Source organism: Etheostoma cragini, chromosome 2 (assembly GCF_013103735.1).
Source record: "Etheostoma cragini isolate CJK2018 chromosome 2, CSU_Ecrag_1.0, whole genome shotgun sequence".
In the NCBI taxonomy this organism is placed as follows: Eukaryota; Metazoa; Chordata; class Actinopteri; order Perciformes; family Percidae; genus Etheostoma; species Etheostoma cragini.
The window spans coordinates 7,362,888-7,390,837 of NC_048408.1; the positions used below are offsets into that span (position 1 = coordinate 7,362,888).

The 27,950-nt window shown below is 40.0% G+C and overlaps 4 protein-coding genes and 1 long non-coding RNA gene across 11 annotated transcripts in view; 2 read left to right on the plus strand and 3 right to left on the minus strand.

Moving 5' to 3' along the window:
• Positions 1-13,677, minus strand: part of LOC117953454 (zinc finger protein Aiolos-like) — a 59,447-nt gene extending 45,770 nt beyond the window's left edge. For 3 of the 4 annotated variants that reach the window (XM_034886536.1, XM_034886526.1, XM_034886517.1), the window contains exons 1-2: positions 11,520-11,591; positions 11,327-11,423 (exon numbers count right to left, since the gene is read on the minus strand). In XM_034886536.1, the coding sequence (XP_034742427.1) occupies positions 11,327-11,423; positions 11,520-11,576 (154 nt within the window). In that variant the 5' untranslated portion in view covers positions 11,577-11,591. Of the gene's footprint in view, positions 1-11,326; positions 11,424-11,519; positions 11,592-13,517 lie in introns of those variants that run through there. The other variant, XM_034886545.1, reaches the window with a different exon arrangement.
• ccr7 (chemokine (C-C motif) receptor 7) lies at positions 1,838-5,478 on the plus strand. The gene is made up of 3 exons (XM_034886696.1): positions 1,838-2,051; positions 3,782-3,831; positions 4,084-5,478. The coding sequence occupies exons 1-3, from the start codon at positions 1,877-1,879 to the stop codon at positions 5,179-5,181; spliced, it is 1,323 nt and encodes a 440-aa protein (XP_034742587.1). The 5' UTR covers positions 1,838-1,876; the 3' UTR covers positions 5,182-5,478.
• Positions 7,377-16,817, plus strand: LOC117953487 (tensin-4-like). Of its 2 annotated transcripts, XM_034886595.1 has the most exons (13): positions 7,377-7,484; positions 8,551-8,818; positions 9,773-10,109; positions 10,298-10,629; positions 10,729-10,824; positions 10,998-11,129; positions 12,369-12,461; positions 13,070-13,147; positions 13,240-13,302; positions 14,641-14,812; positions 14,942-15,010; positions 15,683-15,712; positions 16,265-16,817. In XM_034886595.1, the coding sequence occupies exons 2-13, from the start codon at positions 8,581-8,583 to the stop codon at positions 16,395-16,397; spliced, it is 1,773 nt and encodes a 590-aa protein (XP_034742486.1). In that variant the 5' UTR covers positions 7,377-7,484; positions 8,551-8,580; the 3' UTR covers positions 16,398-16,817. The 2 variants fall into 2 exon arrangements, with proteins under 2 accessions (XP_034742486.1, XP_034742494.1); XM_034886603.1 differs by lacking the exon at positions 7,377-7,484 and having other exon boundaries at positions 8,424-8,818.
• A 1,947-nt stretch (positions 16,818-18,764) lies between these two features.
• On the minus strand, positions 18,765-19,619 carry LOC117953728. Its single transcript, XR_004658671.1, has 2 exons — positions 19,487-19,619; positions 18,765-19,418 (listed from the first exon to the last, which is right to left on the minus strand). It is a non-coding gene; the product is annotated as an uncharacterized LOC117953728 (long non-coding RNA).
• Positions 19,620-19,659: 40 nt separating this feature from the next.
• Positions 19,660-27,950, minus strand: part of krt222 (keratin 222) — a 26,354-nt gene continuing 18,063 nt past the window's right edge. For all 3 annotated transcript variants that reach the window (XM_034886645.1, XM_034886628.1, XM_034886636.1), the window contains 3 exons: positions 24,364-24,584; positions 24,166-24,268; positions 19,660-20,472 (listed from right to left, as the gene is read on the minus strand). In XM_034886645.1, the coding sequence (XP_034742536.1) occupies positions 20,259-20,472; positions 24,166-24,268; positions 24,364-24,584 (538 nt within the window). In that variant the 3' untranslated portion in view covers positions 19,660-20,258. The remainder of the gene's footprint in view (positions 20,473-24,165; positions 24,269-24,363; positions 24,585-27,950) is intronic.

Genomic DNA, 27,950 nt, shown 5'->3' on the forward strand with positions numbered 1-27,950 from the left:
CCTGACAGGTGTCATGTGTGATGTTTTCTATGGTTACAGCCTCTGATAAGATTTCATAGTGCTATTATTTTTGTGTGATAAATGTCGCCCTGCATTGCAACTTGCCACGTTTATTTCGTGCGGTTAGCACTGCCTCAAGTGAAAGCTAGAAACCACAACCGCAGAGATACAGGTGTGTAGAAGCCTGTGCAGATCTGGTGAAGTAGTAGGTAAAAGGGTAGTTTTGCAAAGCCTCATCTGCTGTCCAGCACAACTACTATCTCCATTATACACTCAATTATGTGCAATGGTAAAAGATATGAATAATGTTAGAAATATAACTAACTATTATCTTTAAGAAAAGTGAATTCTCTTCAAACCTTTCATAATTTAAATTTTGTATAAAACTATGCTGACTTAATATTTCCACTCGTGAGAAACAAATAACAGTTTATTAAACAACAGTCGGATAAACCGGGTTGATGTATTTCAAAAACAAATTGATGCATATTTCTTTTTTTGTTTGTCATTGGTGCAAAAACTAAACTAAATTGTGACTTTACGGATACGATGATATAATGCGAGATAAAATAAACAAAGGCAAACAAAGAACAGGTTGATGTACAAAATCTACCACAATACTCAAGTAAAACACTGCAAACCAAACAAGGATGGATTTATAGTAGTCATAATAATAATTAATAAAAGCAGCATGCAAAACAGTTACCACCATTGAAATAAGTGAGATAACAGAATGATTATGTTAAATATGATACAAATGTGTACGACTGCATGTCTGGACTGCGCCTAGGGCACGAGCAGACAGAGGTCATTAAGTCTGAGCTCTGTGATATTATTGGTTCGTTTTACCATATTTTACCTGCTTTTTAAATGTTTATTCTAATACACATATTCCATTCATAATATTTAGACTGTTATTGGGCCCGTGCCAAGTCCTTAGGAGGTGGCAGGCCCCTTCCTGAACTGGATCCCTCCTGAGCATCCCCCAGACCCTCAACAGAGGGCCTGATCCGTGGGAATGGGCAGGTACTGTAAATTCAAATGCAGTTTTAATAAGAGCTGCCCAGTCCCCTGTCCTCTAGTCCAGACTGCCCCAACCTCCCACATCTGCCGAGCCAGCAGTACAGCCCAGTCCCCATCCCTGACGCTGTAGTTTGAGAGAGAGAGAGAATGAATGAGGGGAAAAAGAAAATGATAATAAATAATAAACTGGAAAAGTAAGAGTGGGGGGGATAAAAAGACAAACTAACTAGCAAGGGAGATGAGTACAAGAGCGACAAAGAAAAAAATGAAGTTAGGCAGATGCTAAAATATAAGTGTAGTGAGCCAATAATAATATGATGGAGAATAGTTTCTGAGCTACGTCAGATAAATATCTATTGACTGCAGTGTGTAGCTTTGCTCCATCATAGTATCACTAACAGAAAGCAACTGAGTTTCCCTGAAAATAAACTATTTACATATGATTCACCTAATGCTTCACACCTCAGGCCCACCTCAGTTGTTGCTAGTCATCTTAAACTGAAAACGGATCAAACCCACCAAACCAAATACCGCAAAAAAACAGTTGTGCGATTTTCTTTGTCCTTCAGAGTTGATTGTGGTAGCCACGTTTTTGTACTTTGAATATTTGAAACTCTGCCCCTCAAAACACAGGCTTGAAGCTATAAACTAAGTTGATATAGTTTTATAATTCGAGACAAAGTGATCAGTTGCTATCTCATTCTAATGAATGACCACTGCAGTTTGAAATGATCTAGGCTAATCTACATATTTAAATAAAAAGTACATTGTAGTACCAATGATTGACAAAATAAAAGAATTGTTCATTTTTTGTTCCATTTTAGTTGGAGACTGTGGTTTTCAGAGTTCTCACATGATACGTGAGGGCTTAGGAGAGAGAGAGAGAGAGAGAGATTCAAGGAAGCAGGCTTTTTTTCATTTCAAAAAAAGGGAAACCACCATCAAACACAGTCAAACATTCAACACATCTGTGTGTCGTGGCTTTACTTACACTGCACTACTCCCAGCCAACATGCCTTGTGTCAGCGGTGAGTACCTGATCAGAGTTTAACAGTAAAAAGGATGTTGTACGTGCTGTGCTGAATGAATGCCTCAGAAAAGGTGATCAAAATGATCATATTCAAAAAGATAACGTCAAGTAGCGATTCAAAGTGAACCACAGTAAATCTGAAAAAGTAACTGAAAACTCTAGGCTGTAGGAACTTTTCTGCTATCAAATAATCAGTGTTATTTATTGTGCCTGCCTGGGTGAGATAACAGTATTTAACATGTTTAACATGTAAATGTGTAAAATATTTGAAAGTGGTGTCAATGCTATAATCGTTTCAGCCTATGTAATAGTCCATTAACAGTAGACTGAATCAGAATCAGCTAATTTGCCAAGTTTGAGGATACATACCAGGAATTTTTCTTTGGAACATCGTTGCTCACAATGCGCTTACACATACAAAACAACCAAACAATATAACTATATACACACTAATGTATACATACTCTAAACAGAAACAAGAGTATGAAAAGTGTGAAAAGTCCCAGTGGTGGCTTCACACCAATATGTTTTTCGAGGTAATTTTATGTCTGCATCAGTGAGAACTGTGCGCCTGTCGTCACTTATCGGTCATGTTACTTTCTGAGTAGTCTAAATCTGTCATCCACTCACACTGCAGTAGTAATACTTACTTATTGTTACAATTGAATAGTTTTTAAACATTTCATTTGAAAAAACATTAGTGACATGTATTCTGTTAAAACACAAATAGGGGCGCCTGGGTCGCTCACCGGGTAGAGCTGGCGCCCATATAGAGGTTTACTCCTCGACGCATTGGCCCCAGGTTAGACTCCAACTTGTGGCCCTGTGCTGCATGTCATTTCCCCTCTTTCATTTCTTCAGCTGACCTACATAAATGAAGGCCAAAGATGCCCAAATGATCTTAAAAATAAATAAAAATAAAACATAAATAGGAGTTTAAAATTCAAAGGTTGTGACAACAGTCTGTATTGAAGTGTAACATATCACATATTACATAAAGTGTCACTAAAAACTACTACTAAGAACATTAATAAGACTACGGACATAAACCTCTAACTACAACCACATTATTACTAGTTACACACAAATTCTCACTATCTATCAATAAGCGTGTCATGCTTATACCAGCAGTAACACATTCACAACTGAAAATATGACCAGTAGGCTTGCATTTAAAGGGGAAATCCCGCCAATCTTCCACATAATGTTCATTTTACTATTGAGAAAAAGTGATACTCAGCCTATGAAATGTATAATGTATGTTTTCTGTTGCTCTGGAGGAGCTTCATGAGGTTCAAGAAAATAATAATGCCAGTATATTATCTCAGTCTGGACTCGGAAACTACACATAGAAAGTCTGGGTTATGAAGTTTGAGACGTATGGTAGGCATGTCCTTGGCAGGTAGGGTCTAATTAAAAGATGTTTTTGGATGAATTATGGGAAGTGTAGGATCCAGCATTTTTGGACTTAATCTCATACTACGAAGTAAAATCTGGGATATTTCTATATTTTGTTGCTCAAGCTTCAACCCTGCTTTTTTGTATTTGTTTTATAAGAGCCCTTAATGCTATGGGTTGTAGAATTAAATTGCAGTAGCCCTCTCACTGATCATATTATAACCCGTTAACATTACACACAAAGATTGTTTGCACAACACTATGCTTATTAAGGCTATTGTCAGTCATAATATTATAGTCTTTTAAAAATTCACTCCACTTGTTTTTCAGATCTTCCACACCTACTGCCAACTGTGCTCATATGGTTAATGGATGTTAAGGTAAGAACAAAACAACTGCACCTGAAAGATAAGATGTCAACACGCGTGTAGCTATCTACTTTAGAGGTGAAGACAGCAGGTAACCAACCACAACCTGCCCCTTATGAGCATCATTTCCTTTAAGGAAGTGGTTGGAAAGATGTACCAAAAACTTAAACTTATCTGCTGAAAAGCAGGTAGCTTATTTTTCTAATTGGACTAGTTGCTTGCTTAATTTACTTATTTTTTCACTTATTCTGTCTTTGATTACAGTGTTGCTTATCTCAACATGAAGAGATCCTAACCATCAGTTACCATGTCAATAACATCTCTATCGTGAACTACTCGGACTATAACATCTCCACTATTGATTACGACGACTTTCCTGAGCTTTGTGTGAAGGAACTGAACCGCAAGTTCCGCTGGTGGTTCATGCCTACCTTCTACTCCATCATCTGCTTCCTGGGGCTGGCAGGAAACCTACTGGTCATCCTCACCTTCTTCTACTTCAAACGTCTTAAGACCATGACAGATGTGTACTTGCTCAACCTGTCATTTGCAGACCTGCTCTTTGCCCTGTCGCTTCCCTTTTGGGTAGCCAACTCCATGACAGAATGGAAACTGGGCCTGTTGGTGTGCAAAGCCATGCACACAATATACAAGGTCAGCTTCTACAGCAGCATGTTCATTCTCTCGTTCATCAGCGTGGAGCGTTACTTCGTCATTGCCAAGGCGGTCTCCGCTCACCGCTACCGCTCCCAAGCAGTGTTTCTCAGCAAGGTATCGTCATTGGCCATCTGGGTGATGGCACTGATCTTCTCCATACCAGAAATGAAATACACCACAATCAATAACAACACCTGCACCCCTTACTCCAGCAATTCTGACAAGCTCCGTGTCAGCATCCAGGCGAGCCAGATTGTTTTGGCTTTTGCCCTCCCGCTCCTGGTCATGGGCATCTGTTACAGTGGTATTGTCCAGACCCTTTGCCAGGCTCGTAGCTTTGAACGCAATAGGGCCATCAAGGTGATTCTCGCTGTGGTGGCAGTCTTCCTGGTCTGCCAAGTGCCTTATAACCTGGTATTATTTGTGAGCACAGTTGTCACAGCAGAAGGAGGAACCATAGACTGCCACTTTGAGAACACTCTCCTCTATGCCACCGATGTCACCCAGTGTTTGGCCTTCCTGAGGTGCTGCCTGAACCCTTTCGTCTACGCCTTTATAGGTGTAAAGTTCCGTCATGACCTCCTGAAGCTAATGAAGGACTTGGGTTGCATGAGTCATGAGATGTTCTTCAAGTTTACCTTGGGAGGAGGCAGGAGAAGGAGCTCGGCCACCGACACTGAAACCACCACCACATTCTCCCCATAAAGCGGCTTCAGCCACACCTGCAGACCACACACAGACTGGGAAACACTGGATGGATTAAAGACTGGATATGTTACATGTACATAGCAGAGGTGATCATAAATGACAATTTTGTGTTTTGTTGTTTTTGTCAGTTTTTTAGTGTTTATCCTCGTCAGTTAAAACCAAACAAGGCTTTTTGTTACTTTTTTGTGTTGCAACAGTGTACATTATTTCAAGAAATTCACGTTGTTAATGAAAAAACGTTTTTTACCCGACCATTTGAAGAGCAACAAATCATGTACATCAAACCAACTGAACTTGTATTGTTAACTATTTGCAATATTGTAAGATAAATAAAATTCACGAAAAAGAATGCTTTAAAGTGCTACATTAATAGAATAACTGTGGATTAGAAACACAAAAAAGATGTGTTATGAAACACAACACAGTTTTCTGGCATAACGCCCATGGGGAAACTGTTCATGAGTGCCGAGTGCTTAACAACCAGATAACAACCAGGAGACATTCAAAGAACCAAAGGGCTAAACGAATCAGCAAGTCATGAATACGTCAAATGAAAAGAATTTAGGATTTAATCTTAAAATGTGACAGACAGTACAGTGAAGCGTAGACCAGAGGAATTATGTCAAGTTCAGTTGTAGTTAATAATCTCACAGCAGATATTTTGCAAACATTGTATTTGAGTTAGTTTGATATAAAAGAAGTCTGCAACTCTACAGAGTATGCCACCCTCTGCAGCAGTGAGGAAAAGTGATGGTGTAGTTTTGCCAAGTTCTGTTGAAGCCTGCTATGATTAATTACTGTAATTACAAATAATTCTAATACGCAAAGATACATTTGAAAGATAGAATGCAGTGCATAACAATACATAAAACATGGAAACAGAGGTCTGGATTTTGGCCAACTGCAAAAAGGATGACCTTCAAATACATCTTACCTGAAAGTAACAATTACTGAGTAAATATGTTTGTAAAAGTTCAACGGCAGCTGGGCATAATAACCTTGGTTCAAAGAGGCATACTTAAATAGCCAGGAAACTAATCTCGTGGCAAATAATTTCTGAATTCTCTAAGTTGTATTGAGATTTAATTGACAAAAGCTTTTAAGTCCTTCCAAATCTAATTCTAGCAGTATACTAATGTAACATTTATAGCTGAGCATTGTTAGCATGACAATAATAAAGGACAACAACGCCGCACAAAAAAAAAGAAGTTATGTGGAGGGAAAACTATGATGGTACAAGAATTTAACCTTGAGGAACTCGACCACTCATGGGAGCACAGTGACACACCTGGCGTTTGGTGTTTTTCCCCCCCCAAACATTCCTTCCAGGCAACACGGCAATGGTTCTGTTTAGGGTTAAAGTTGGGGTTAGCTTCCTGGAATTTGATGTTGGAAGGCAAAAAACACCATTGAGCGACACATCTTGTCAGTAAAGGTTAGAAATCCAAGTCTCAGGCTGTGTCTAAATCTAGAGGAATTACTTCACCCTAAACATCAATACAAACCATGCATCACAATTTGTCCTGAGATCACCTGACTGAGGCAGAACACACACAGAACAAAACAATTTGCCCAGTCATCACTAACTGTTAAACACACCAGAATGTGTGTGTGCAGTGTGCGGGTTGACTGTAGAGAAAATGATATTTACATTAAACTTCAAGGAAGCCTACATCACAGGTGCTGATCAGGTCCCCTGGCGAATAAAATCTAAATATTCAGTAGCATTAACAAACTCATCACTGTATTAGCTTTACAAAATCAGCCGTAAAATAAGACAAGTCCGATAAAAAGCTAATTTGAGTTTGTGATATCTCAAATGATATCTGTGTGTTGGCGCATGATGCGCCAACACACAGGATCAGCAGAGTTAAGCTCTTGCCTGTTTCAACATTTACTGCAGTACCCAGTATTCTGTGCAAACAGCTACTCAACATGCACAGGAAGGTTAATATTTTATCTAGTGAAAGTTGAAAATGTTATTAGTGTAGATGCAAGAACATTACAAACAATGCTGTGGAACAACACCCCATGTACTACCTGTTTTGATACACAGTTGAAATCCTAGCCCTATGTAAAGAAAAACACCCTTCCAGTCATAAACTTAACACTTCTCAAAGTGACATCATCTGTTGGAACCTCAGGGATTAGTGATCCTCAGTGCTGATAGGCTCCCAGGCAGAAGGGTTGGGATTTCAATTTTAAAAGCATGCAACACACAAAATGTCAAAGTATACCAGCGGACAGTCTGATAGTAAAACAACGTTACAGCTGCAGAATCTTGACCAGAAGAAAACAAGGTAAGATTACCTTCTTTAACCTAAGACAATCAGTTACAGTAAAAAATATACACGAGCAGCAGCTTTGAACAAATATATTAACAGTAAGTCATAGTTATTGGATTGCCATTATTAACGCAGTGTATTTTTTTATTACAGCAGCAGGTCTTAGCAAGGACATAAAAAGCTATGTTAAAGCACATTAGGATGCTCCACACGCATGCTCTCATTTCCTAAAATGATAACCTGCTCCTAATGATCAGTTTTTCAAATATTTGCAATGCAACTCATATGCCAACTATATGCATGCGGCACACCATTGTTACTGACCAAGGTCTGAGTGGCTTCCTCTTAAAAGTTAAAAAAAACAAAACAAACAAACATTCTGATTGATCAGAATTTTTATTTTAAAATAAGCAGATTTTTGCCTGTAGACTACTTTAAAAGGAATTGGAAATCTGTTGTGGGAAAACACTAGTGTAGTCATGGTAAGCACCAGTCACCTGGGTGACTCACTGAGCACCACTCCTCGTCTGAAACACAAGAAAGGGAGACACAGCATAATTTGATCTTCACCCAAATTACACAACCTTCCCAACACATACTCACGCTGCTATCAGCATTGAAGTAAGCCGTTTACCCAGCTTGTGTCATTATTCATCAAGTAGCTTTATGGATGGATTGAGAAATATGTGGGAAGCCTTGGGCTACATTTAATGACATATGCACTGTAGGACACTTTTTTCATTAACTTAGGTAAAAGCTTTTAAGTTATTTACTGCTAAGTCCAGTGAACGATAGTATTGAAAAAAACTATTGAAGAGCATTTCTTATTAAAATCTAGCGGCCGCAATTGCACAGTCAATTTTGGCAAGATGTTGCCTTAATCACAGAAAGCAGCAATACAAAAACGTGACTGGCGTTAATTTACAGTATAATGCATAAGTGTGCTCAACTTAATTTTAATGAATATGAGTATCTAGTGATAAAAAAGGTTATGAATAGTCTGTTTCGCAGAGGACAAACGCAAGACTATTTGAGTGAAGACAGTGTAACTGATCCCTCTCTATCGTATCTCTGTCTGTAGTAGTCCCAGAAGACTGAGAGCGCCCCTAAAATGATGCCTACAGCTAAAGGCATGTCCCGAATGATACCCACTCACGTTCTGAGAGTGGGTCAAACTGTCCGCCTGGACTCGGCGCACAAGACCGTCAACCAACATCCCAGTGTCACGGAGGCCGGCAGTAACAATGGTGACTCTGATCTTGATATTTCAATGGATAATCTCAACCAGCTCATCCTGGAACTGGATCCAACATTTAAACCCATTGAAGTCAACAAGAGTCCTCTAACAGGTATAACCTTTGTTTCTACACTATTCAAACATTCATTGCTGTTTGAACTCTATTGCTTTAACACATCAACGTGGTCAAAACAATGACAGCCTCCGACCTACAGAGGTGTGACACAGAACACAGTAAACCCAAAGTAACTATTATATAACAAGCAGTACACATAGCCTCGGGCTTTGGAAATGTACCCTCCCTTTTTAATATAATTTGGTTTTTAATCATGGGGTAATTGCACCAATTCAGCTGTTCTGGGATTACTGCCCAGACTAGTACCACACCCTGCACATGTTAAGCTACAGACAGAGAAGCTCACTGAAGCACGTGTCTTCTCTCAGACCAGCTCGGATCAGAAAGTGTGCATAAAAGTCAACATTGCATATAAATGGATTTCCTGTTGCTCGTCTTCTCTGTTCGGTCATATGTTTATGAAGCAGAGTGCTATGTTTTGTGGCGATGAACAAGTTGGAAGGAAATCAAGCAACAGTGACGAGAAATCAGACAAGCAAAGGTTATTTTCAGTAAAAAAACAGTATTTCCCCTTGAAACACCTCCGTATTTGCCTATAGTCTAAGATGCATGCTGTTTCTGTTTTCAACATTAGTCAATATTATGTAAGTTCCGTTGCAGATGCCACCAGTTACACAGGGCTACATGTGTTTTCCTGAGGGCATAAACTCATTCAGTGCCCAACAACACAGTGACGCAGATAGATCCTCAAGTTCACAAGGACAAGTAGGGACTCTTCCACTTGTCCAAGCAAGTACCAGCATGAGAAATATGAATGTCTTTATCAGTTGAGTTTAGGCCAAGCCCTTTTTGCAAACAGAAAACCAAACCATGAAATCAGAGAAATCTTGGAACAAGCAGGGGTTTTTCCACTGAGTGTGTCGGTCGGTTCCATGACATTTCATTATCCCTTTTCAGTGCTTTTGCTTAGACTTTCCTCTCCATTCCCAGACGACTCAGATGAAGACGTCGCCCACTGCGTGTTGGTCCCTCGAGGTTGTTCTCCCCGCTCCCTGCCCACCTTGGTCCCATCAGTGTCACCCAGTATACCCATCCCAACACACAGAAGTGCCAGCTGCAGTCCCCATGGCACACTGGTGTTCTCCAGCTCCCCTACCTCCTCACTGCCTCCGCTGCCGTGTGGAAGTGCACCCAGACGATATCCCTCACAAAAACATGACGCAAACCTTTCCCAAGGGTCCCTGCGCTTGTCACACTCAAACAGAAACAGTGCTGCCTCGCTCCTCTCCATGTCAACATGCTCAGACACCAGCTACATCCTTGGCAGGTAAAAATCAAAGCAAGGGCTGCTTTTAAACAAGTCTGGAATATGGATCTTTTAAATATGCTGCAAAATGTTATTTTATATCTGTCTCATTTCATTCAAATGTTTCATAAAAGGCTTGTGACGTTAAGGTAACGTTTACTGATACAGGGTATCTCTTCGTTTACAACGTATCCTCTTCCTCCCTGCAGCAACCTGTCCCTGGCCAGTGAAGATGCTGATGCTGACTCTCCAGAGTCCATCCTAACTCGCTCGTCTGGCTCCTTCAGTGATGGGTCCAGAACGAGGCCATTTCATGACGGGCACAGCCCAGACAAGCCCCCGCTGTTAAGGCGAGGACATCTACAGGAGCATCACGGCAAAGGAGCGCAGAGCAGTCCGTCTTCGCTCTCTGGGTCATACAATGATATTCCGGTACTGCTTATCAACGGTGAGCCACAGTCGGATCAGCACATCCAGTCCCCTGGAACAGAAATGGACTTGATACAGACCACCCTTGTGTCCAACTCAAAGCCATCTCAGAGTGAGTCACATATCTCATAGTAGTCTGTTTCGCTGACAGCTACCATATTTTAAATGGTATTTGATCCCACTCTCATATTGTTTTTTAATGGTTGTTTAGGTTTCCAAGCCCGTTTTAATGGCAGCCAGCCCTCAATGAAGTTTGTCATGGACACTTCCAAGTTTTGGTTCCGTCCACATATCAACAGAGCAGAAGGTGAGAATCTCAAAACATTACTCCTGAAATAACTTGTCCAGAAGACGTCCAACAATAGCTTTACTCAAGCTCTGAATTTATTCCATCTTGCAGAGATTTAGGATTCTTCTGCAGTACATATACAATACTAAACACACATTTGCAACTTTTCTTTGGTGATTCATTCATTCTAGCTGAAGCCCTGGTAAAGGATAAGGAGGCAGGGACATTTGTGGTGAGAGACAGCACCTCCTACAAAGGCAGTTTTGGCCTGGCTATGAAAGTGGACCAAATTGCCGCCAACTTCACTGCTACCACCTACCCAGGTACGTATACTAGTCAGTGCAGCTGCTTGTTCTTATGACTCCTTTTGAATCCGGTGCTATTATAAAAGCCATAGCAGTGTTTGGTCAGATACAGGAAAGAGAAGGTCATGAATGCCACAACTACCCCAATCCCAGACAAACAACTTGAACACAGTGTAGCCATACCAGACACATGAAAGGCTCAGGGTTTGACTTACCCAACTCGGCTGATGTGAATGGGCATGTCTGATGGCCTTCAGCTACGTGTGGCGAGGCAGGAGACAGTGCTGTTATTTTTTCCACCCACAGTATATGCTGTATAAAAACAAAGGAAAACCATCTGTTTATGGCACTGTAAGCAATCTAAGAGCAAAGAATGGATCTCACTCACGAAACAATTTTGAGGTTTACTTCATTTGCAGATTTGTATTTTGAAACTTTTTTAGGAAAGCAGGATATGAAAGACATGTGAGCAGAGTGTCGGTCACTGAGACCGTTTCAGTGGGCAGACTGAGAGTACATCGTCTGTTACAGTATTCCTCTGCTGAGTAATCATTGGTCGAGAGATGTCGCCAAGTCGTCTCTTTTGGACATCAATGTTATTTTTTAGGAACAATATGCAGTGTAATTTAGATATAGTCAAACAAAACAATGTAAGACATACGATTTATTAGGGTTGTGAGAGACATCAAATTTGTCAAATCTTTTAAAAATGATATTACATTTAAATGAGAAGATTACTACACCAAACTATTTGGTGAATATAAGTTAAATAGTGTTTTTAGTGATCTTGGGATTTCCCTTTGTAAAACAACGCCCCATGGGCAGCAACTGGCAGGAGTCTGCTGAAGCTGGAAAAAATGTAGTCAAAGAACCCTGATGTAGTTTGGTTTTCTGAATGTAATATGTTAAGATGGTTTATTAATTAAATTAATTTTGGTGAGGTTCATAGAAAATGCATGGCAGCTGACCCTGTATCCTTCATAATAGGTTACAGGGTATACCATTATAGAACTTCCCTGTTATGTAAATTAAATCTCTTTTGAATTTGTGGATCTGTATCTGTTATGATTGGCTGTGTGATATCTTGGTGTTTGATGTTGTCTAGAGTCTTGTAAGCCTTGTGTGGTACAGGACACTTAAGATAAAACATAAAATAAAATTATGAATTAAACAAAAATATGGACTAGTCATGAGTCCTATGAAATAACTGCAAGTGGTATCATTTTCATGTATTTTATTGTCTTTTTATCAAAACAGGAGAGAGCAGTTCAGATCTTGTCAGACACTTCCTTATTGAATCATCCGCTAAGGGCGTGCGCATCAAAGGCTCTTCTCAGGAACCATACTTTGGTAAGTAAAAGTCAACAAGTCCAGTGATCAATTTCCTTCTAAACTCACTCACAAATACGCTTGTCTACTCAATATGAGTACACATCCTGGTCTTGCTGTCATCTGCCACATCAGAACTGAGTCAGCCATGTCTGGCCTCTAAAGATGTGGGTGGGCAGATCTGGTTCTTTATTCAAAAAGGTATGAGTTCACAGGGTGTGTTCCCACACCCACAGCGCCATTATCAAGGTTCATTGTGGCTTCCCCCCCCCCTAATCTGCTTCCAAATAATTCCATCTCTACAATAGCTGTAGTGGCTCTGTAAAACCACAAAACGCAGATATAAAAAAAAATAAAAATAAAAAGTACTGAACCACATTTACAAAATTGATCCTGGAATGGGCCAATGCATTAAGACATGTATTTACATAGCAAAACTCCTATCCACATAAAAAAAAAAGGACCTACAGAAAATACTAAACTGCATTAATCATAATATCCCTTTTCTTATTTACACTTGAAAATAGTCAGTGATATATTTACTTTTTTTCCTTTTGTGGTCAAGAATAGGTCAATTCATATCTCATAGCCTACCTAACCAAAGCTTTACGTTTGTGTTATCTTTGCAGGTAGTCTCTCTGCCCTGGTTTACCAGCACACCATTTCTGCTTATGCTTTACCCTGCAAATTAGTGCTCCACTCTCAAGGTAGGCCATAACAGTCTTTATTTTGTTTGTGAAAAAAAAAAAAAAAAAAACGTTTGTGTGTAAAAATGAAAACCTCTTCTTTGCCTGCACAGATCTGGGCGCAGCAGAAGAGAGGGCAAATAACAAACCAGCATCTGATGACAAGAGTAGAACAGGTGGGACAAAATAACAGCGACGAATTGTTTGGATTAGCATTTCATTTTACTAGCAGTTATCTTCAAGGACTGCTTATAAAAGGTGACACTTAACGTGAGCAAAAGCAAGAAACAAAAATGGAATGTCATTGGGTTGAGGAATAACAGTGAAGCCAATACATTAGTAACAAATGTGGCGTTAAACTACATTAAATTAACCTATATATTTGTTCCACGTTTTCTTCCTCTGTAGTCACAATCATGATGGTATTTCAGCCTTGTAGGAAATGCTAACAGTAGCTTGTCTTGTTCCAAAGAGTTTGCTATAATTGAGGATAAGTTAGCTAATAGCTAACGTCAATTAGTCCACGTTGAAGCTTTACAGAAAAGTAGCACACGTATTTCTGTGGAACTCCTCCGAAAGTCCTCAGTGAGAAATAGAAACATTTTACGGTTAAAAGTAAATTCAAGGAAGGTTGTTTTGAAGCTAAGGGAACAGACTAAGGGCAGGTTTGAGTGCGTAGGTTTCACTCTATACACTGTTTTCACTTTACCTTGCTAGCTTTCCGGGGCGAGACAGCCAACGACATAAACCTCAGAGGGGTTAGCTTACGGTAATTGACCCTTAACGTTATCCCACACTGGAAAAGCACACACAGGTGTAACTACTAACCTTAATTAATCTTAATGAAAGCCGACAGTGGTGGAAGGGAAGATGTATTCAAATGATTTACTAACCTCAAGGTAAACATTCCCCACTACAAGTATGTCCTGCATTCAAGTAGAAGTACATGAGTACTGTCAGCAACACGTATTGAAAGTACTCATTGGGCAGCAGAATGGTCCCTGTGGCATGAGGCATTACTGTGCATGCAGTATTCCATGTTGTAGCCGGTCGAGGTAAAGCTTGTTCTTTTTATGTTTATTCAAGAAAAGATGTAAGACAATAGTATATTTTGTGTCTAAAATGTTATATCATCATCAAAGTAACTACACCTGTCAGATAAATGTAGCACAGTAATGTTTTAGAGTTGAAGAATAAAGTACCCTAAATTGGAAATAATAAAGTAAATGTACTTAATTAGCTTACTTTTCACCACTGCCAACTGAGCATCTAACCAAGCAATTCATTACATTTGTCTAATTTCTATATATTTTCAATCATATCTCTAAATATAAAAAATGGACCTGGACATTGGAACTGCATTGAGAAAAGACAGCTTCAGCAAATTTAAAAGATGGTTAATTGACCAACTATCTAGGAGGGAGTTTAACTTGATAAAATGTACTACACCACATGTTTTAATGATGTGTATGTGCATTGAACCTCCTTTTCTAATCAAACTATCTTTTCCATAGCTTGCAATTTTGTCTACCTGAATGCTGTCCCCACTGAGATGCTGACGGGCCCTTGCGCAGTACAGAAGGCGGTGTCCTCTACATTTGAGAAGGCCCCGGGTTCCTTTACACCAACCATAATCAACCTGAAGGTGTCTTTGAAGGGTGTTACACTAACAGATATCAACAGGAAGTAAGAAAACACATCCTGGCAGCCTGTCGCTGAGATTTTACGTACAGTACACTACAAAAATCATGGTGGTTTGGGTGCAAAATTGAGTTAGACTGAGCATATCTAACAGCCACAATCGTTTCTTTTCAGGCTCTTCTTCAGACGCCATTACCCTACTCACCTGCTTAGCTACAGTGGTGAAGATCCAGACCATCGACTGTGAGTAAACCGCAGCAAGTTATGAAATTAAAGGCATCCAGTTTGAGATTGAAACACACTTCCACAAATATTTTGCGACGTTCACCATGGTTACATTCTCTTACATGTTAGTAACTGTAAAGAGCTGATAAATCACCTTATTAGTACCCGTTGTTGAGGTTTTTATATATACAGTATGTGTGTGTGTTATGTGTTATGTGTGTTGACACAGTCAGTAATTACATATGTACATGTGTAATTATTTATATCAGTGGTATGAATCTACCACTGTGGTTTTCCTCACATTTACCTGCGTCTACGTTCTGCTAGCGCCTGATTGGTTAGTTCAGCAACATGTGATTTAGTAAAACGAGGATGTGTTTTTGTATGGAGTTTCTTATTTAGAATGATACAACCACCACATATTGAACCCTCACGTTACAAACACACTTTTTTTAACTGCATGAAATCACACATGTAACTTTTGTTGGCCCTCGCTAGAACTGGCTAAATGGAGAACAGGATCATTCATGTTATTAATTACACCTGTGCTTCTCCTGCTGTAACGTCAACATTTTCATCAATAAAAAAAACCCACAGGCATTTCTGAAACATAACTAACAGTTCTGTCAACAAATAAAATATGGAACATATCTTTAAATCTTAAACTTTTGGCTTTTTTTTCTCACACAGGTGGGTGAACGGGTCCAGTTTTGGTGCAAGGTGAATTTAAACTTTAATTCCTGACAAAAAACAGAATGATGTTTTGTATTTCCTTGTAAATTCTACATTAGACTCATGAAGGAGCCATAGTTAAGCCTCCCAGGTTTCAGGTTCATCTGCTATACATATATTTTATACTTCTATTTAGGGCGGAGCGATTCATAATTTGCAAATAGGAAAATAGTTTTACATATTTGGAAGAATGCAATTAGCTAATTGTGAAAGATTGCGGTTAATTGACTGTGAATCTTTTAGTTGAATGTTTGGTGTAACATTTGGTTTAACATTTATTATTGCTCTTTAGATTATATTTTTCACAAAAATAAATGCTGCATAATGTTACTTTTCACAGATTGTTTAAAGAAATGTCCTATTTAAAGCTAATTGTTTTTAACCCTATTTAGCATGATTGTAGAAGGAGCGATATGTAACTAAAAGATGAAGCAAATCGAATTGCAGTTGCAATATCTGGCAAAAAAACCCACTTCTTGTTGAACTTCAGTTTGTACTAATTCAATCTAATCTAAATCTATCACTTCTCTGTCCCAACAGGATGTTTGGCTTCGTGGCGAAAGGTGTGGAGGCTGGCATGGAGAATGTATGCCATGTCTTTGCAGAATATGACCCCCTTCAGCCTTGCAACAAAGTCACCAAGGTTATTCAGGCCGCCATAGCCAAGCCGTAGACACACAGGAGGCTGAGACAACATGATACAGCACTGCGTCCTGAGTCCTGCAGCGGCCCTGGTTTAAAATGTATCTTAAAAAAAAAAAAAAAGTTCTTAGGACGACCCAGACTCTGCCACGGTTACATATTGGTGAAAATGTGGCATATATGAAGATATACAAGACTGAACAGCTGTCAATCAGGAACACAACAGGCAACAGACAAGGATCCCGTTTACAACTAGTTTGTAAAAATGTTGGTTACACTCCCAAAAAAGAATTTCAATGTGAAATGTACTTGTAGAAAATGTCAGAAACCGACAGCTTACATATGTGTCAAACTCAAGGCCCGCAGGCCAAACCCGGCCCCTCTTAGGTTTTAATCCGGCCTGCATATCAAGTTAGCTTCACAATAAATATAAATGTATGCACAAAACCCCCAAAAGACAGAAAACTGTTTCTGGGCCCTATAGAAACCATTTTTTACGGGCCCCTCCCCGCATCAACAGCTATTTATACTTGCATCTTTTTCGGCCCTCCTCACTTAAGGGCTCTGGGTACTCAGTCCCCTTGCTCCCCCCAGTCCAACACTTCTGCTGCAAGGACTTGACACTCAAAGCTAAATTTCTCAGATTTGCTGACTTTGACTCTCAGAAAATCCCACAGAGTTTTCATATTCAGCCTGGGAAACAGGTGGCTGTGAGTCGGCTGTGTGGTAGCCTACTTTTACTAATTAAATCTTTGTTTTGCTTGATTTTTTTTAAACTACGATGGCTAAGGAACATTTTGGCTTACTTTTGTAGAGCTTTATCGCAACAAAAAATGAAAAAAAAAAAGCAACAAAAGTGTCAAAAACAGCAAGAAAAACGACAAAAGAATGTGACAACTTGCAGTAATACAGTCAAAGATATTTGACTTTTCTTATAAAAGCATGTCAATATGCTATACTTGTCTGGCCCTTGATGTGATTTTCATTTTTTTTAGAGTGGCCCTTAGTGGAAGTGAGTTTGACACCCCTGGGTTAGGGCATGGTAAAGCAGTTGATTTGTCTTATTTCTTAATGTAGAACGATTCCCATGTAAACCAACGAGGTGTAAGTCTGCACTAGCCGATGCGTGCATGTGGTAGAGATGAGGAATTTTGAAGCTTCTGTTAATAAACATAGTCACATTCTCTCATCCTTTCATTTCAAAGCGGAAACTATGCATATACCCTAGTTGTACATTTCAGAATGTATTTATTATACTACATTGTAAATTAGTTCTTCTGTGTACATTCATGTATTTTTTTCAAATTGCTATGAGTATTAAACACGTTGAACTGCTAAACTTGTGTATGCTTACAAATGTTTGTCAGAGAGAGAGAGAGAGAAGCGTGCTTGAATGTGTGAAAAACAGATGGTTTTCTTTCCCTTAACCTCATAATCAAAGCCTTTCTGTAAACACAAAGGAACACATTGTGGTTTATTGCTTTGTGTCTTCTAGTTCCGTGTTTCACAAATAGGCGCATGCATACACCCATGGGTGCTTTGGAATACTGCAGAGGGGTCTGTGAGATATTAAAAGAAAAAGAAGTTCATTACATAAAAATCATGCATAATTCCTAAAATAATTATTATAATACATGAGTTTATTAATGGATTCTAAACATTTGAAATAGCAGTTAGTGTTTTTCAGTTGTTTAAAAAATTTAAAAAATAAATTAAAAATCAGACACTGATGGAGCCATGCTTTAATGCATTGCTTCTCAATCTTTTCAAGTCACGACCCTCCCGGAATTATGAGGCTGGTGTTTGTAACCCCCACCACCCCCGTCGACAACAGGAGAGAGAGAGCTGCAAACAGCTGTTAACAGCTGTTCCTACATGCCTTCCTCTGCTGATTTTGAGTTTTTTTTTTGTGAATGCTCTGATTGACACATGTAAACATAGAATTTTGCTTTAATGACTTATAGTTTCACTTTTAGCATCTAGCGCCTAGCCTTATGCTCCGGGCTCTGTGGATTTGTGATGCGTTTGTGACTTTTCTCCCCCCCGCTACCCCTTTTTGTGTTCCAGGATCAAATGAAGCTCTGAATATAACACAGGAAAAGTACCAAACTCACACAATAATGTAAATACCCTTCCCCAGTCTAGAATATGTCATTTCTTTTTTTATTCTCCCCCCAACCATCAGTTAACCCCCAGAAATGATCTTGTAACCCTATTTGGGGTCCCGACCCCCAGGTTGAAAACCGCTGCTTTAATGTATTCTCTATTTAGCCTAAACTTATTAGCCTTCTACTAAAAATGTTTTGCGCTGGTCAGGGCCTACTTGGCTGGATAACTATGTCAAAATCCAACTAAGTTTAGGATGATACGAACATTTGACAGAAAACACAACAGTCTGCACATATTTTTTATTTTTATTTTCAAATGATAAATTGTTAGATAAAAGCATAATGCCTCATTCTGGAGTTATAGAGCTCCCAAAATGAAGTGTTCTTCATGATGCAAAGCAAAACCGAGCACAGAACTGCATAATAATCTTTAAATATTCTCAATATATTCTGAGCCACCCAAATGCAATGCACAATGGTCCTTTTCTTAGTTTTATTTTATTTGGTGCCAACTCAAAAAATTAGCATAAAAACTCTTAGTCTAAGGTGTAACAGATAGCTCGTGCTACACACCCCTAGTTGAGCATTGAAGATACACTGCAGTGTTAACTATTTACAAATACTGCCCTCCTCTGGTTAAGACAGGGAATTTAAATCCTCTGAGACATGGTGGGTGTTAAGAACTTCACTGCTGGTAAGATCACAGTGAGCAGTTGTTTTTTTTTTTTTGCAATAATAAAAATGTAGTTACATTATCAGTTTGTGTTGCAAGATCTTTTTATCTTCACAAAGAGAGAATATAATGAACTGCAATGACAGAAGACCCTCAAAGTACACACGATCTGGATATCTCTCAGTGCTAATGTTCTTCTAAGTGCTGTATGTGTCTGCAGTGCAAGCATTTAGAAACTTTAGGGACATTATTAGGGTGTTGGAGGGTGAACCTTTTAAAAACGTGGCATTAGTATTTCCAATGTACCCTCCAATTGCTGCCCCCCTTCCGCCCCCACACACACACTCACAAGTGACAATTAATTTTGCTATTAATAACTAAAAGTGCACAAAAAATGTAGGATTGTGTACTTCAAACATATGGCAAGCGTAACAAAATGATGTGTCCTACTGACTGAATAGTGACAAATTAGCTCCCCCTAATAATTTCCTTACAGTCTCTTAAAGAAAAAAAGAAATCCACCTTTAGATAGTTCACAGCAGCTCATAGTCATCTGTGATTTATGTATTTATCTCCATCTATGTGTGCCTTCAGCCTCCTGTACCAAGTGTTAATTAGAATTAAAGGCTGTGGTCATGTGTGTATGGTCGATATAATCTCTATGGTCCAGTGACTTTCTACTGAAACAGTGAAAGCATTAGGAGCCACTTTCTCCTCATCTAGAATGATGAAAAGGAAATATGTTTACACATTAAATTGTAATCCTCTGTAAGGTAATGAATGTAGTTCTGATATATATTGATGTGGTTTTGTGTGACTATAAAAAATGTCCCCCTTAGATCAGCACATTAGCCTGATGGGAAATGCTTATCCTGCCAGAAGTCGAGATTTGATGAGCGAAATCTCAAGTTTCCCTCGTCAGTTGCAAAGTTGCAAAAATGCAAAAGTTCAACAAATGTTGTGATTTAAAAAACAACAACACATTAAGCGCATTAATGGCAATGGATGGTAATACCCCAGATGTCGGTGACACAGCTGTTGTTTCTGTAACTTCACCAATCCCGGGTGTTAACCACGGAGCAGCGTGCGACTCTGGCGAAAGCAGTGAGGGTTACTGTGGGATAGTCGGGATGCTGCGCGATCTCTTCATGATGAGACACACCTCCACGTCGGGGAGGCTGTCCTGTTTGGTCTGGCCACAGCCCTCGTCCGCCGCAGCCATGTGCAGGTCGAAGCGCAGCGACACCGACTTCTTCCGCAGCTTGGGATTCCCTCTGAAGAAGGAGCCCTCCCACTGCTTCACCACCTTGTCAAAGTTCTCCGTCCTGGAAGGAGAGAGGTCACAGGTCGTGGCAATTAAAAGCTGATGATGTCACACAACGCTCATTATGCGTTTTTAGATTATCTGAACAACGCATGAACACTGAGGATCCAATTTTTTGGATTAACAATTTGTATTGTATTTTTCAACAACATCAGGGTTTCTGCAGGTTTCACCAAGTCAAATTTAATTCTTTATAATTATGAATACAATTTAAGACCTTTATCACAACATAAAAAAAGACTAGACTGATGTCTACATTGGCTGAAAAATACAGTAAGATGCATGTTGGTCTCATTTATATTCATAATACAGCAAATTATATTTAGACTAGCAACAGAAAGAACTACAACACCACAGAATAGGAAAAAAAACATTAAGCGCTGCAGGAGCATTTCTATGAGCATTAGAGGTAGCGGTACATTGACGTAGAAAAATTAAGACAGTTTAAAATAATTTAAGACCTAGAACACAATGCTTTAGCTAATTTAAGACTTTTTTTAAAGATTCATTTTTTTGTTATTATTTCCTTTATTTGATAGGAAAATTAAGAAAGTTAGAGAGAGAGAGAGAGAGAGAGAGAGAGAGAGAGAGAGAGAGATGGATGACAAGCAGCAAATAAAGGGTAAGGACTGAGCCTTGGCACATGGGGTGCATGCTCCAGCAGCTGAGCTACCAGGGAGCCCCTAATTTAAGACTTTTTATGGCCTAAAATGTTGATTTTAAAATACTCAGATTTCTTTAGGCTGTTTAAGCCCCTGCGGACACCCTGAATAGACAAAACATACAACTGGCAACATGAACCCCCCAGCTCTTCTTCATCACCACCCACACTGACAAAAATCAAGACAGGTTAAACAGTAACTACAATATTCAACATTCAACAAAATAATAATAAAATAAACTATAGAATAATCCATTAAGCAGATAAACATATGTACGAATGACAACACCATGAGCCCATCATACACGTCTCTCCCCAGCACAATGCTTCTTAGGAGCCCTCCAGAGAGCTCAGGTACTTTCCCCATTTTCTAGTGTAGAAATCCAACCTGGCAAACCGTTTCCATGACGCCTCCATCCTAGCCATCTCACAAGCCCACTCCAGGATTGGCGGCACCCCTTCATTCTTCCATCCTCTTAAAAGAATCTGTCTGGCTATCATTACATTAGTGTGGATCCAGCTTCTTATGTGTTTATGAATCCCGTTTAGGATTGATCTCTCAGAACAAATAGTCTTGGGCTGAATGGAACCTGGGTCCCTGCAGTCAGACATAGGTTATCATGGATGGTTTTATGTTTTAATGTTTTAGGTCTCTATTCTGTTAATTTGTCAAACATGTTTTCTTTTATTCCAAAACATTAATGGCATGTAGTTTGTAGAAACGATTTGTCCTCCTTTTGAATGCGGATGTCAACTGCGGGAAGTCTATTTATTTATTTATGTATTTATAGTATTGTCAGGGCTCGGTATCACCAATGATTTCCCAAATCGATCTGATGCCGATTTGATAATAATTAGACAAATTTAAGTTCCAATACCAATTTTGCTTGGATATAAAAAAGATTGTCAGCAAACTTATGCTTTAAATTGAACAAACAAGAAGCAACCCTCAAATATATATATATATATTTTTACATAATGCACCAGGTTGATGTTTACATTAAGAATTGACTCGTGATAATGAGGGTCAATTCACCATCCATGGTGAAAAGGCATTTCAATTCAAAAAGTTTGATTTGGGGATTTTATAAATTGAAATCATAACACTGAAAAAAGCTTGATTTTAATTGGAGAATAGAATATATTAACCAAACCCTACGTATTAGTGTGTTTCATGTAATTCCATCCGGGTGGACCATTTTTAAACAACAACAACATCAACTAAATCTTTTATTTATTCATTTTATGCATGATACACCTGGTTGCAAGTAACACCAGAGGGCAGCAAGGGAGAACTCTTCAGTGGCCTCAGAGGAGACCTAGTGTAAGATCTCAACTTACACCTCCCCGACATGCAACCAGTCTGGCACTGACTAGACTCCCTGAGGGTCTGACCAACTGGGAACAGTTAACCACATCTGCTACTTGATACTGGCCTCCCTAAAAATGAATTACTAAAACAAAAAATATATATATATGTTAATCTATTGTGAGCTAAGGAGTTCTGCTCTAGGATTATCAAAGCATTGTTCCAAAATAAACCCAGAATCTAGATGCTGAGATCATTCAGCAAAAGACCTCGAGCCATTTTACCAAAAAAAGTGCTTGTCAGCCATTGGTCAAAATCACATCAATCTCTAATTTTCAAAACTAATTCATACTGCATTTTGGATTTTCTTTTTAATTCATGGGTAAATACCCAATTTCATTTGTAAAACCACCTCACCTTTGTAGTAATGGCCCTGTGGCTCAGCATCAAAGATGTTTTACTTAAAAATATTCCTAGACTTGCCCATGCTTAACCCTTAACCCGCTGACGCCATTCAGCGATTAAAAAACAGCAACAAGTAGAAAAAGGTTGTCTAGTATCCTGACTCTCAGTCAGTGGTGTAGTCTAGTTTTTTTGTAGTGGGTGTACAGGGATTTTTCCTCCCAGCCTCATTCTCGCCCGTGTACCAGAGCAACAACCCCATACTATTTTGGTAACGGTACCACGTATAGCACCAGCCTCATCTGGCTTGGTGGTTTCTGTAACGTAATCGCCTGCTGCAGTGCCACCCAAAGCTGCAGTGGCTTCGGGGGCAGCAGGCTTACACAAATAATGAGAGTGTAGTTTGAGTTGGCCTTTGTTTCATATCTACTTCAGTGATTCACATTCATTTCATGCTTGGACAGAGAATGCAACGGTGTTGTTCCTAGGACGGAGTACGTTTATGACCAACACGTTGCGTATGCTTGTGCTTTTGTAAGTGGGTTTATGGAAATTCTGGACCTTACCTAGTGGGTATATGGTGTGGACCTGCATATCACGTAGACTACACCACTGATCTCAGTACTATTATCAGTACTATTATCTTTCTTCATTCTTATGATAAGAATCAATCAAGTGACAGAGTGACATATGATCTGCTGATCACAGACAGTGTAAATATTCTGGCAGTGTTTGGACATTATGCATGTGTGTGCGTGTGTGTTGCTTTTTGGATGCAACATCTGAAGCATGACTAAAGAATTCCACCCCAGTCTAGTCCAACAATAACAGGTGCCCCGCCCTGAAGACTCCACACCAGGCCAGCAGCCTCACATCAAACACAAGCCATTAAAGGAGGAACATTCCCATGCAGCGCTGTGATGAATTTCTCATGGGAACCTGACCTGTGCAGCCAACTAAATGTTTTTCTGCCTCGTAACTTGTCCGACGTGTAATGGTAATTCTTTTGAGAGCGCATACATCTAGTATGCAGGACGAGATGTCGCCAGGGTGGGGAGGACACGGATGAGTGTGTAATTAGAAACTAATGAGTCAATGAACAACTCACTGAGTCAAAGAGATGGGAACTGAAGGCTTCAGGAGTTAAGGCAAGAAAGAAACTATGTTGTTTCACAAGTAAAAAGGCATTTGTCTGGGTAATGTAGAACAGTGCTGTCTAAAGGGATGCTCTTTGGGCTTGCTACTCGAAAAATGCCTACATGTCAGACTGAACCAGAGGTGCTGACTACAGGTCGATGGGGGGCAAAAAGATCAATGCTTACTCAATGGTGCCATGACCCTCTGCACTCTCACGCACCACATTGCCCTGAAGAATCTCCTGAGTCTTCACAGTGGAGAGTGGCAAGTATTTCTCTTGCTCCGGCTCTGTGAGAACACATTAATGAAAAATCATAACAAGATAACACTGTTAGAGAGAGAGAGAGGGGTAGTGTGTGTGTGTGTGTGTGTGTGTGTCTTACCTGTGAGTATCACAAGGCTCTGCTGTCTATGCAGTATGCTTTTCTTTAGCCCACTGTCTGCTGGGAGGAGAGAAGGTATTTCAGGCAGGGGCTCAGACTTGGGTTCGTCCGGAGTGACAGCAGGGTCACTGAAGCCGTTGTCAAGCCCGTTTTCCTTCGGCTCTTCCATGAAAGACCTCCAGGACCGCAGACTCATTTGCTGCCTAGTACGGCCCATGCACCTGCACGCAGAAGGGCAGAGTGCAGAGTAATGGCAACCAAAAGGCATGAATATTGCGTGCTGAAAGATTTACCCATTTTTCCTCCCATCCCAGAATGCTGTGTGCACTAGCCAGACCCTCCTCCACAGCGTTGTGGAGGAAGGTCTGGCAATGCAAGACTAAACCATCATTAATGTTGTTAAACACACCTGTACTTTTCCTACTATGACCAGTTCAAAATTTCTGCTGTGAAAAGGTCTATTATGCCATCCAATTACTTGACACAATCGTAGTTTCTTTGTTTAACCGCAATTACTTGCTAACATTAGCTAAGGTCCTAAGGTGTTTGACTGGTAATTGTTAGATAAGCCAAATTGTAATTATATAAGTGATTATTTGTTGGATTATATACAGTATATATTATTTCAATTGTCAGTTGTTGGCACTTGACCCTAAAAACATTCATAGCAACTATGAATAAAATAAAAAAATAAAATGACAAGGGGGGAAACAGTTAGAAAAGATGTTTAATGTTAATTAAGAGGCATTGTTTCCTTCATAGACTGTGTACTGTGTTACTACATTATCTGGCTCACATGTGCACCACGGATTGTTCCCCTTTCCCAAAATTAGCAGTTTTTCCGACATTGGTGTGTTACTGACCTTTAAGTTGTAATGTGGAAACATGGAAGGAAAATGTGTTGCATTTGATTGCTCAGAGCGACAAAGAAAAAAAGAGGTAGGTCATCAGGTGAGCCACGATATATGATTGGAACTCATTTGTGCCAATTATTCCGACACCACTTGAATGCAGCACAAATGCTTTATCTCCCAATGGTAATGTACGTTATATAGTTGTATGGCCTTTATAACTTGATATTCTCTTTTATACTGTGTTTACTCTTCTTGGGTTCCTGTGACTGGGGTATGTCTATGTGTAGCTGAGGCTGGGAGGATAGGGGACTGTAGGGGACTGTATGGGACTGTAGGGGACTGTAGGGGAAGTGAAAATGTATTTATCCGCCCTGTGGTTCAGATCTGCTCCATAACTAAATGTGGTTACGACTTGGCCTTCCAGCAAGTTTCATTCATCCATCCATCCATCTTCATCCGCTTATCCGGTATCAAGTCGCGGGGGCAGCAGTTCCAGTAGGGGACCCCAAACTTCCCTTTCCCGAGCCACATCAACCAGCTCCGACTGGGGGATCCCGAGGCGTTCCAAGGCCAGGTTGGAGATATAATCTCTCCACCTAGTCCTGGGTCTTCCCCGAGACCTCTTCCCAGCTGGACGTGCCTGTAACACCTCCCTAGGGAGGCGCCCAGGAGGCATCCTTACCAGATGCCCGAACCACCTCAACTGGCTCCTTTCGACGCGATGGAGCAGCGGCTCTACTCCGAGCACCTCTCGGATGACTGAGCTTCTCACCCTATCTCTAAGGGGGCGCCAGCCACCCTCCTGAGGAAACCCATTTCGGCCGCTTGTACTGTTTGTAAGTTTCATACAAATCCGGCTAACATCTGTTTTTTACATAATCCTGCTGACAGAAAGATAGATCTTTTTGTGTTGTAGTGTTCTGGGTACTGTTTCATATTAAAGTTTTCTTCATTGCCAACCTCCATGACAATATCTTAAAAACTACATTAGATGCATGGTCTTCTTGAAAGACCATTTCATCCTCCCCTCCATTTATCTTCTCTCTCTCCACAGCTGAAGAAGACTCTGGATGGTTAAAAGCTGATGTCAAAGTACTGTGCTCTGACCTTTCAGGTTTATCTTTTGTGCCTTTTATTTGTTTAATTGGCAGACATACCCAGATCGGAAACCTTTGAGGTTTCATGTGTGCAGATGCTTCTGTAAGAGTCGTTTTCCCTGAATGAGGACACTCTTGTCTCTCTTGTTTTGTCACACACCCCTTTGTGCCTACCCTTGCTACCCACTCTGTCGCCACCCTTCTCAAATATTAACAAACAAGGCAAATTTCAGATCAATGACATCAGTCAAAGTCGCACTCTGAATGAAAAGCATCTGCAATCTGTCTGGAACATGGTCTGCAAGATTCATAAAACAAAACTACCTTCCTCAAACTATTAAATGACAATCACATGGTTGATGCCGCCAATGTGTTAAATTGCAAAGCAGCTGGATGTGTTTGCGATAATTAAAGGCCATGCCAAAAGAGTGGAATATTCCCTAATAAAACAGCTCGACGCTGGCATGGAATAATTATCTTGACTGATTTAAGACTGCATCATTGGGCTATGACCCTCTGGTAGAAAGTTTGTCATTTTCGCTAATCGTTTTTCTTCACGTGTAAAATTACTGTAATTTCCGGTTAATTTCCAAACACGGTTGTTACATACGTCACGCCAGAATCCAGCAGTTAGCTTCTATTGGCTGCCAGGCTGGGGGCGGGGTTGCCTTACCTTTTCACAGAGTTCACACAGCAAAAGTGAAGTATATGCATGCAGTTTTCAAATGCAACAACAAAACCAAGCTCTGTAAGCTCTAGACCAGAGATCTGCCAACGGTTATTTTATCATTATGGCGTTAAAAAGGTATGTATAAAGGCTTAAGGACGCCCACATGTTATCTTAGGCCAAGTTTAATATGCCATTTAATTTGATTCAATATGTGTAACATATCTCATTTTATTAGAGGCATGCTCGTTAGATGTGAACCAGCAAGAACGCTCAGATCCACAGGCAGCGGTCCCTTAGGGCGTTTTCACACCTATAAGAGGTCCGAACCAACGTTTGCTTTAATACATTATATACATTTGATCCCGTTCTTTTTGGTTTGACAGCGCACCAACCACACATACCTACGGCATGTCGTCCCCACGTACATGTGTTGTTTCTCCCTTTGGTTGGTGAGCAGACGGGCGTGCGTCTGACATTGGTGAGTTGTATTTTTGGCGGGCAGAATCTTCCGTATGAATGAAAATGATTGAAGAAATGAGGATGAGCAAATCCTGATTGCGTTATGGTATTACTACCAGCAGCAACAACGTCAGCACCCACTGCAAGAGCACTAAATGTCGGCATTTTTGACATTTTTCTTGCTTTTTAAAACAGAACAAAATCTGCAAATTTGGTTTGGACCAAACAGAAAAGTCTGAAAGTCCAGACCAAAGAGGTAGGTGTAAAAACGCCCTTAACATCCCTCGCTGTAACTTAAGAGCATGGGGAGGCCACTTTCTGGGTTTAAGCCCCACTGATATGGAACAACCTGTCAGTGGAACTGAGAGAGGACTCCACAATGAACACTAAAGGCTAAAAACCTTTCTTTTTACGAGAGTTTATGAATAACTAAGTTTGTTCCTGTTCAATGTTAATCTTTAGTTTGTGTGTGTGTGTGTGTGTGTGTGTGTGTGTGGGGGGGGGGGG

Coding starts and splice junctions, on each gene's coding strand:
- LOC117953487 (XM_034886595.1), top strand. CDS start 8,581: ATGATGCCTACAGCTAAAGGCATGTCCCGAATGATACCCACTCACGTT. Junction 14,813..14,941: donor CTAACAGATATCAACAGGAA/GTAAGAAAACAC, acceptor GTTTCTTTTCAG/GCTCTTCTTCAGACGCCATT. Junction 15,713..16,264: donor GGGTCCAGTTTTGGTGCAAG/GTGAATTTAAAC, acceptor CTGTCCCAACAG/GATGTTTGGCTTCGTGGCGA.
- ccr7 (XM_034886696.1), top strand. CDS start 1,877: ATGATACGTGAGGGCTTAGGAGAGAGAGAGAGAGAGAGAGATTCAAGG. Junction 2,052..3,781: donor CAACATGCCTTGTGTCAGCG/GTGAGTACCTGA, acceptor CTTGTTTTTCAG/ATCTTCCACACCTACTGCCA. Junction 3,832..4,083: donor TATGGTTAATGGATGTTAAG/GTAAGAACAAAA, acceptor CTTTGATTACAG/TGTTGCTTATCTCAACATGA.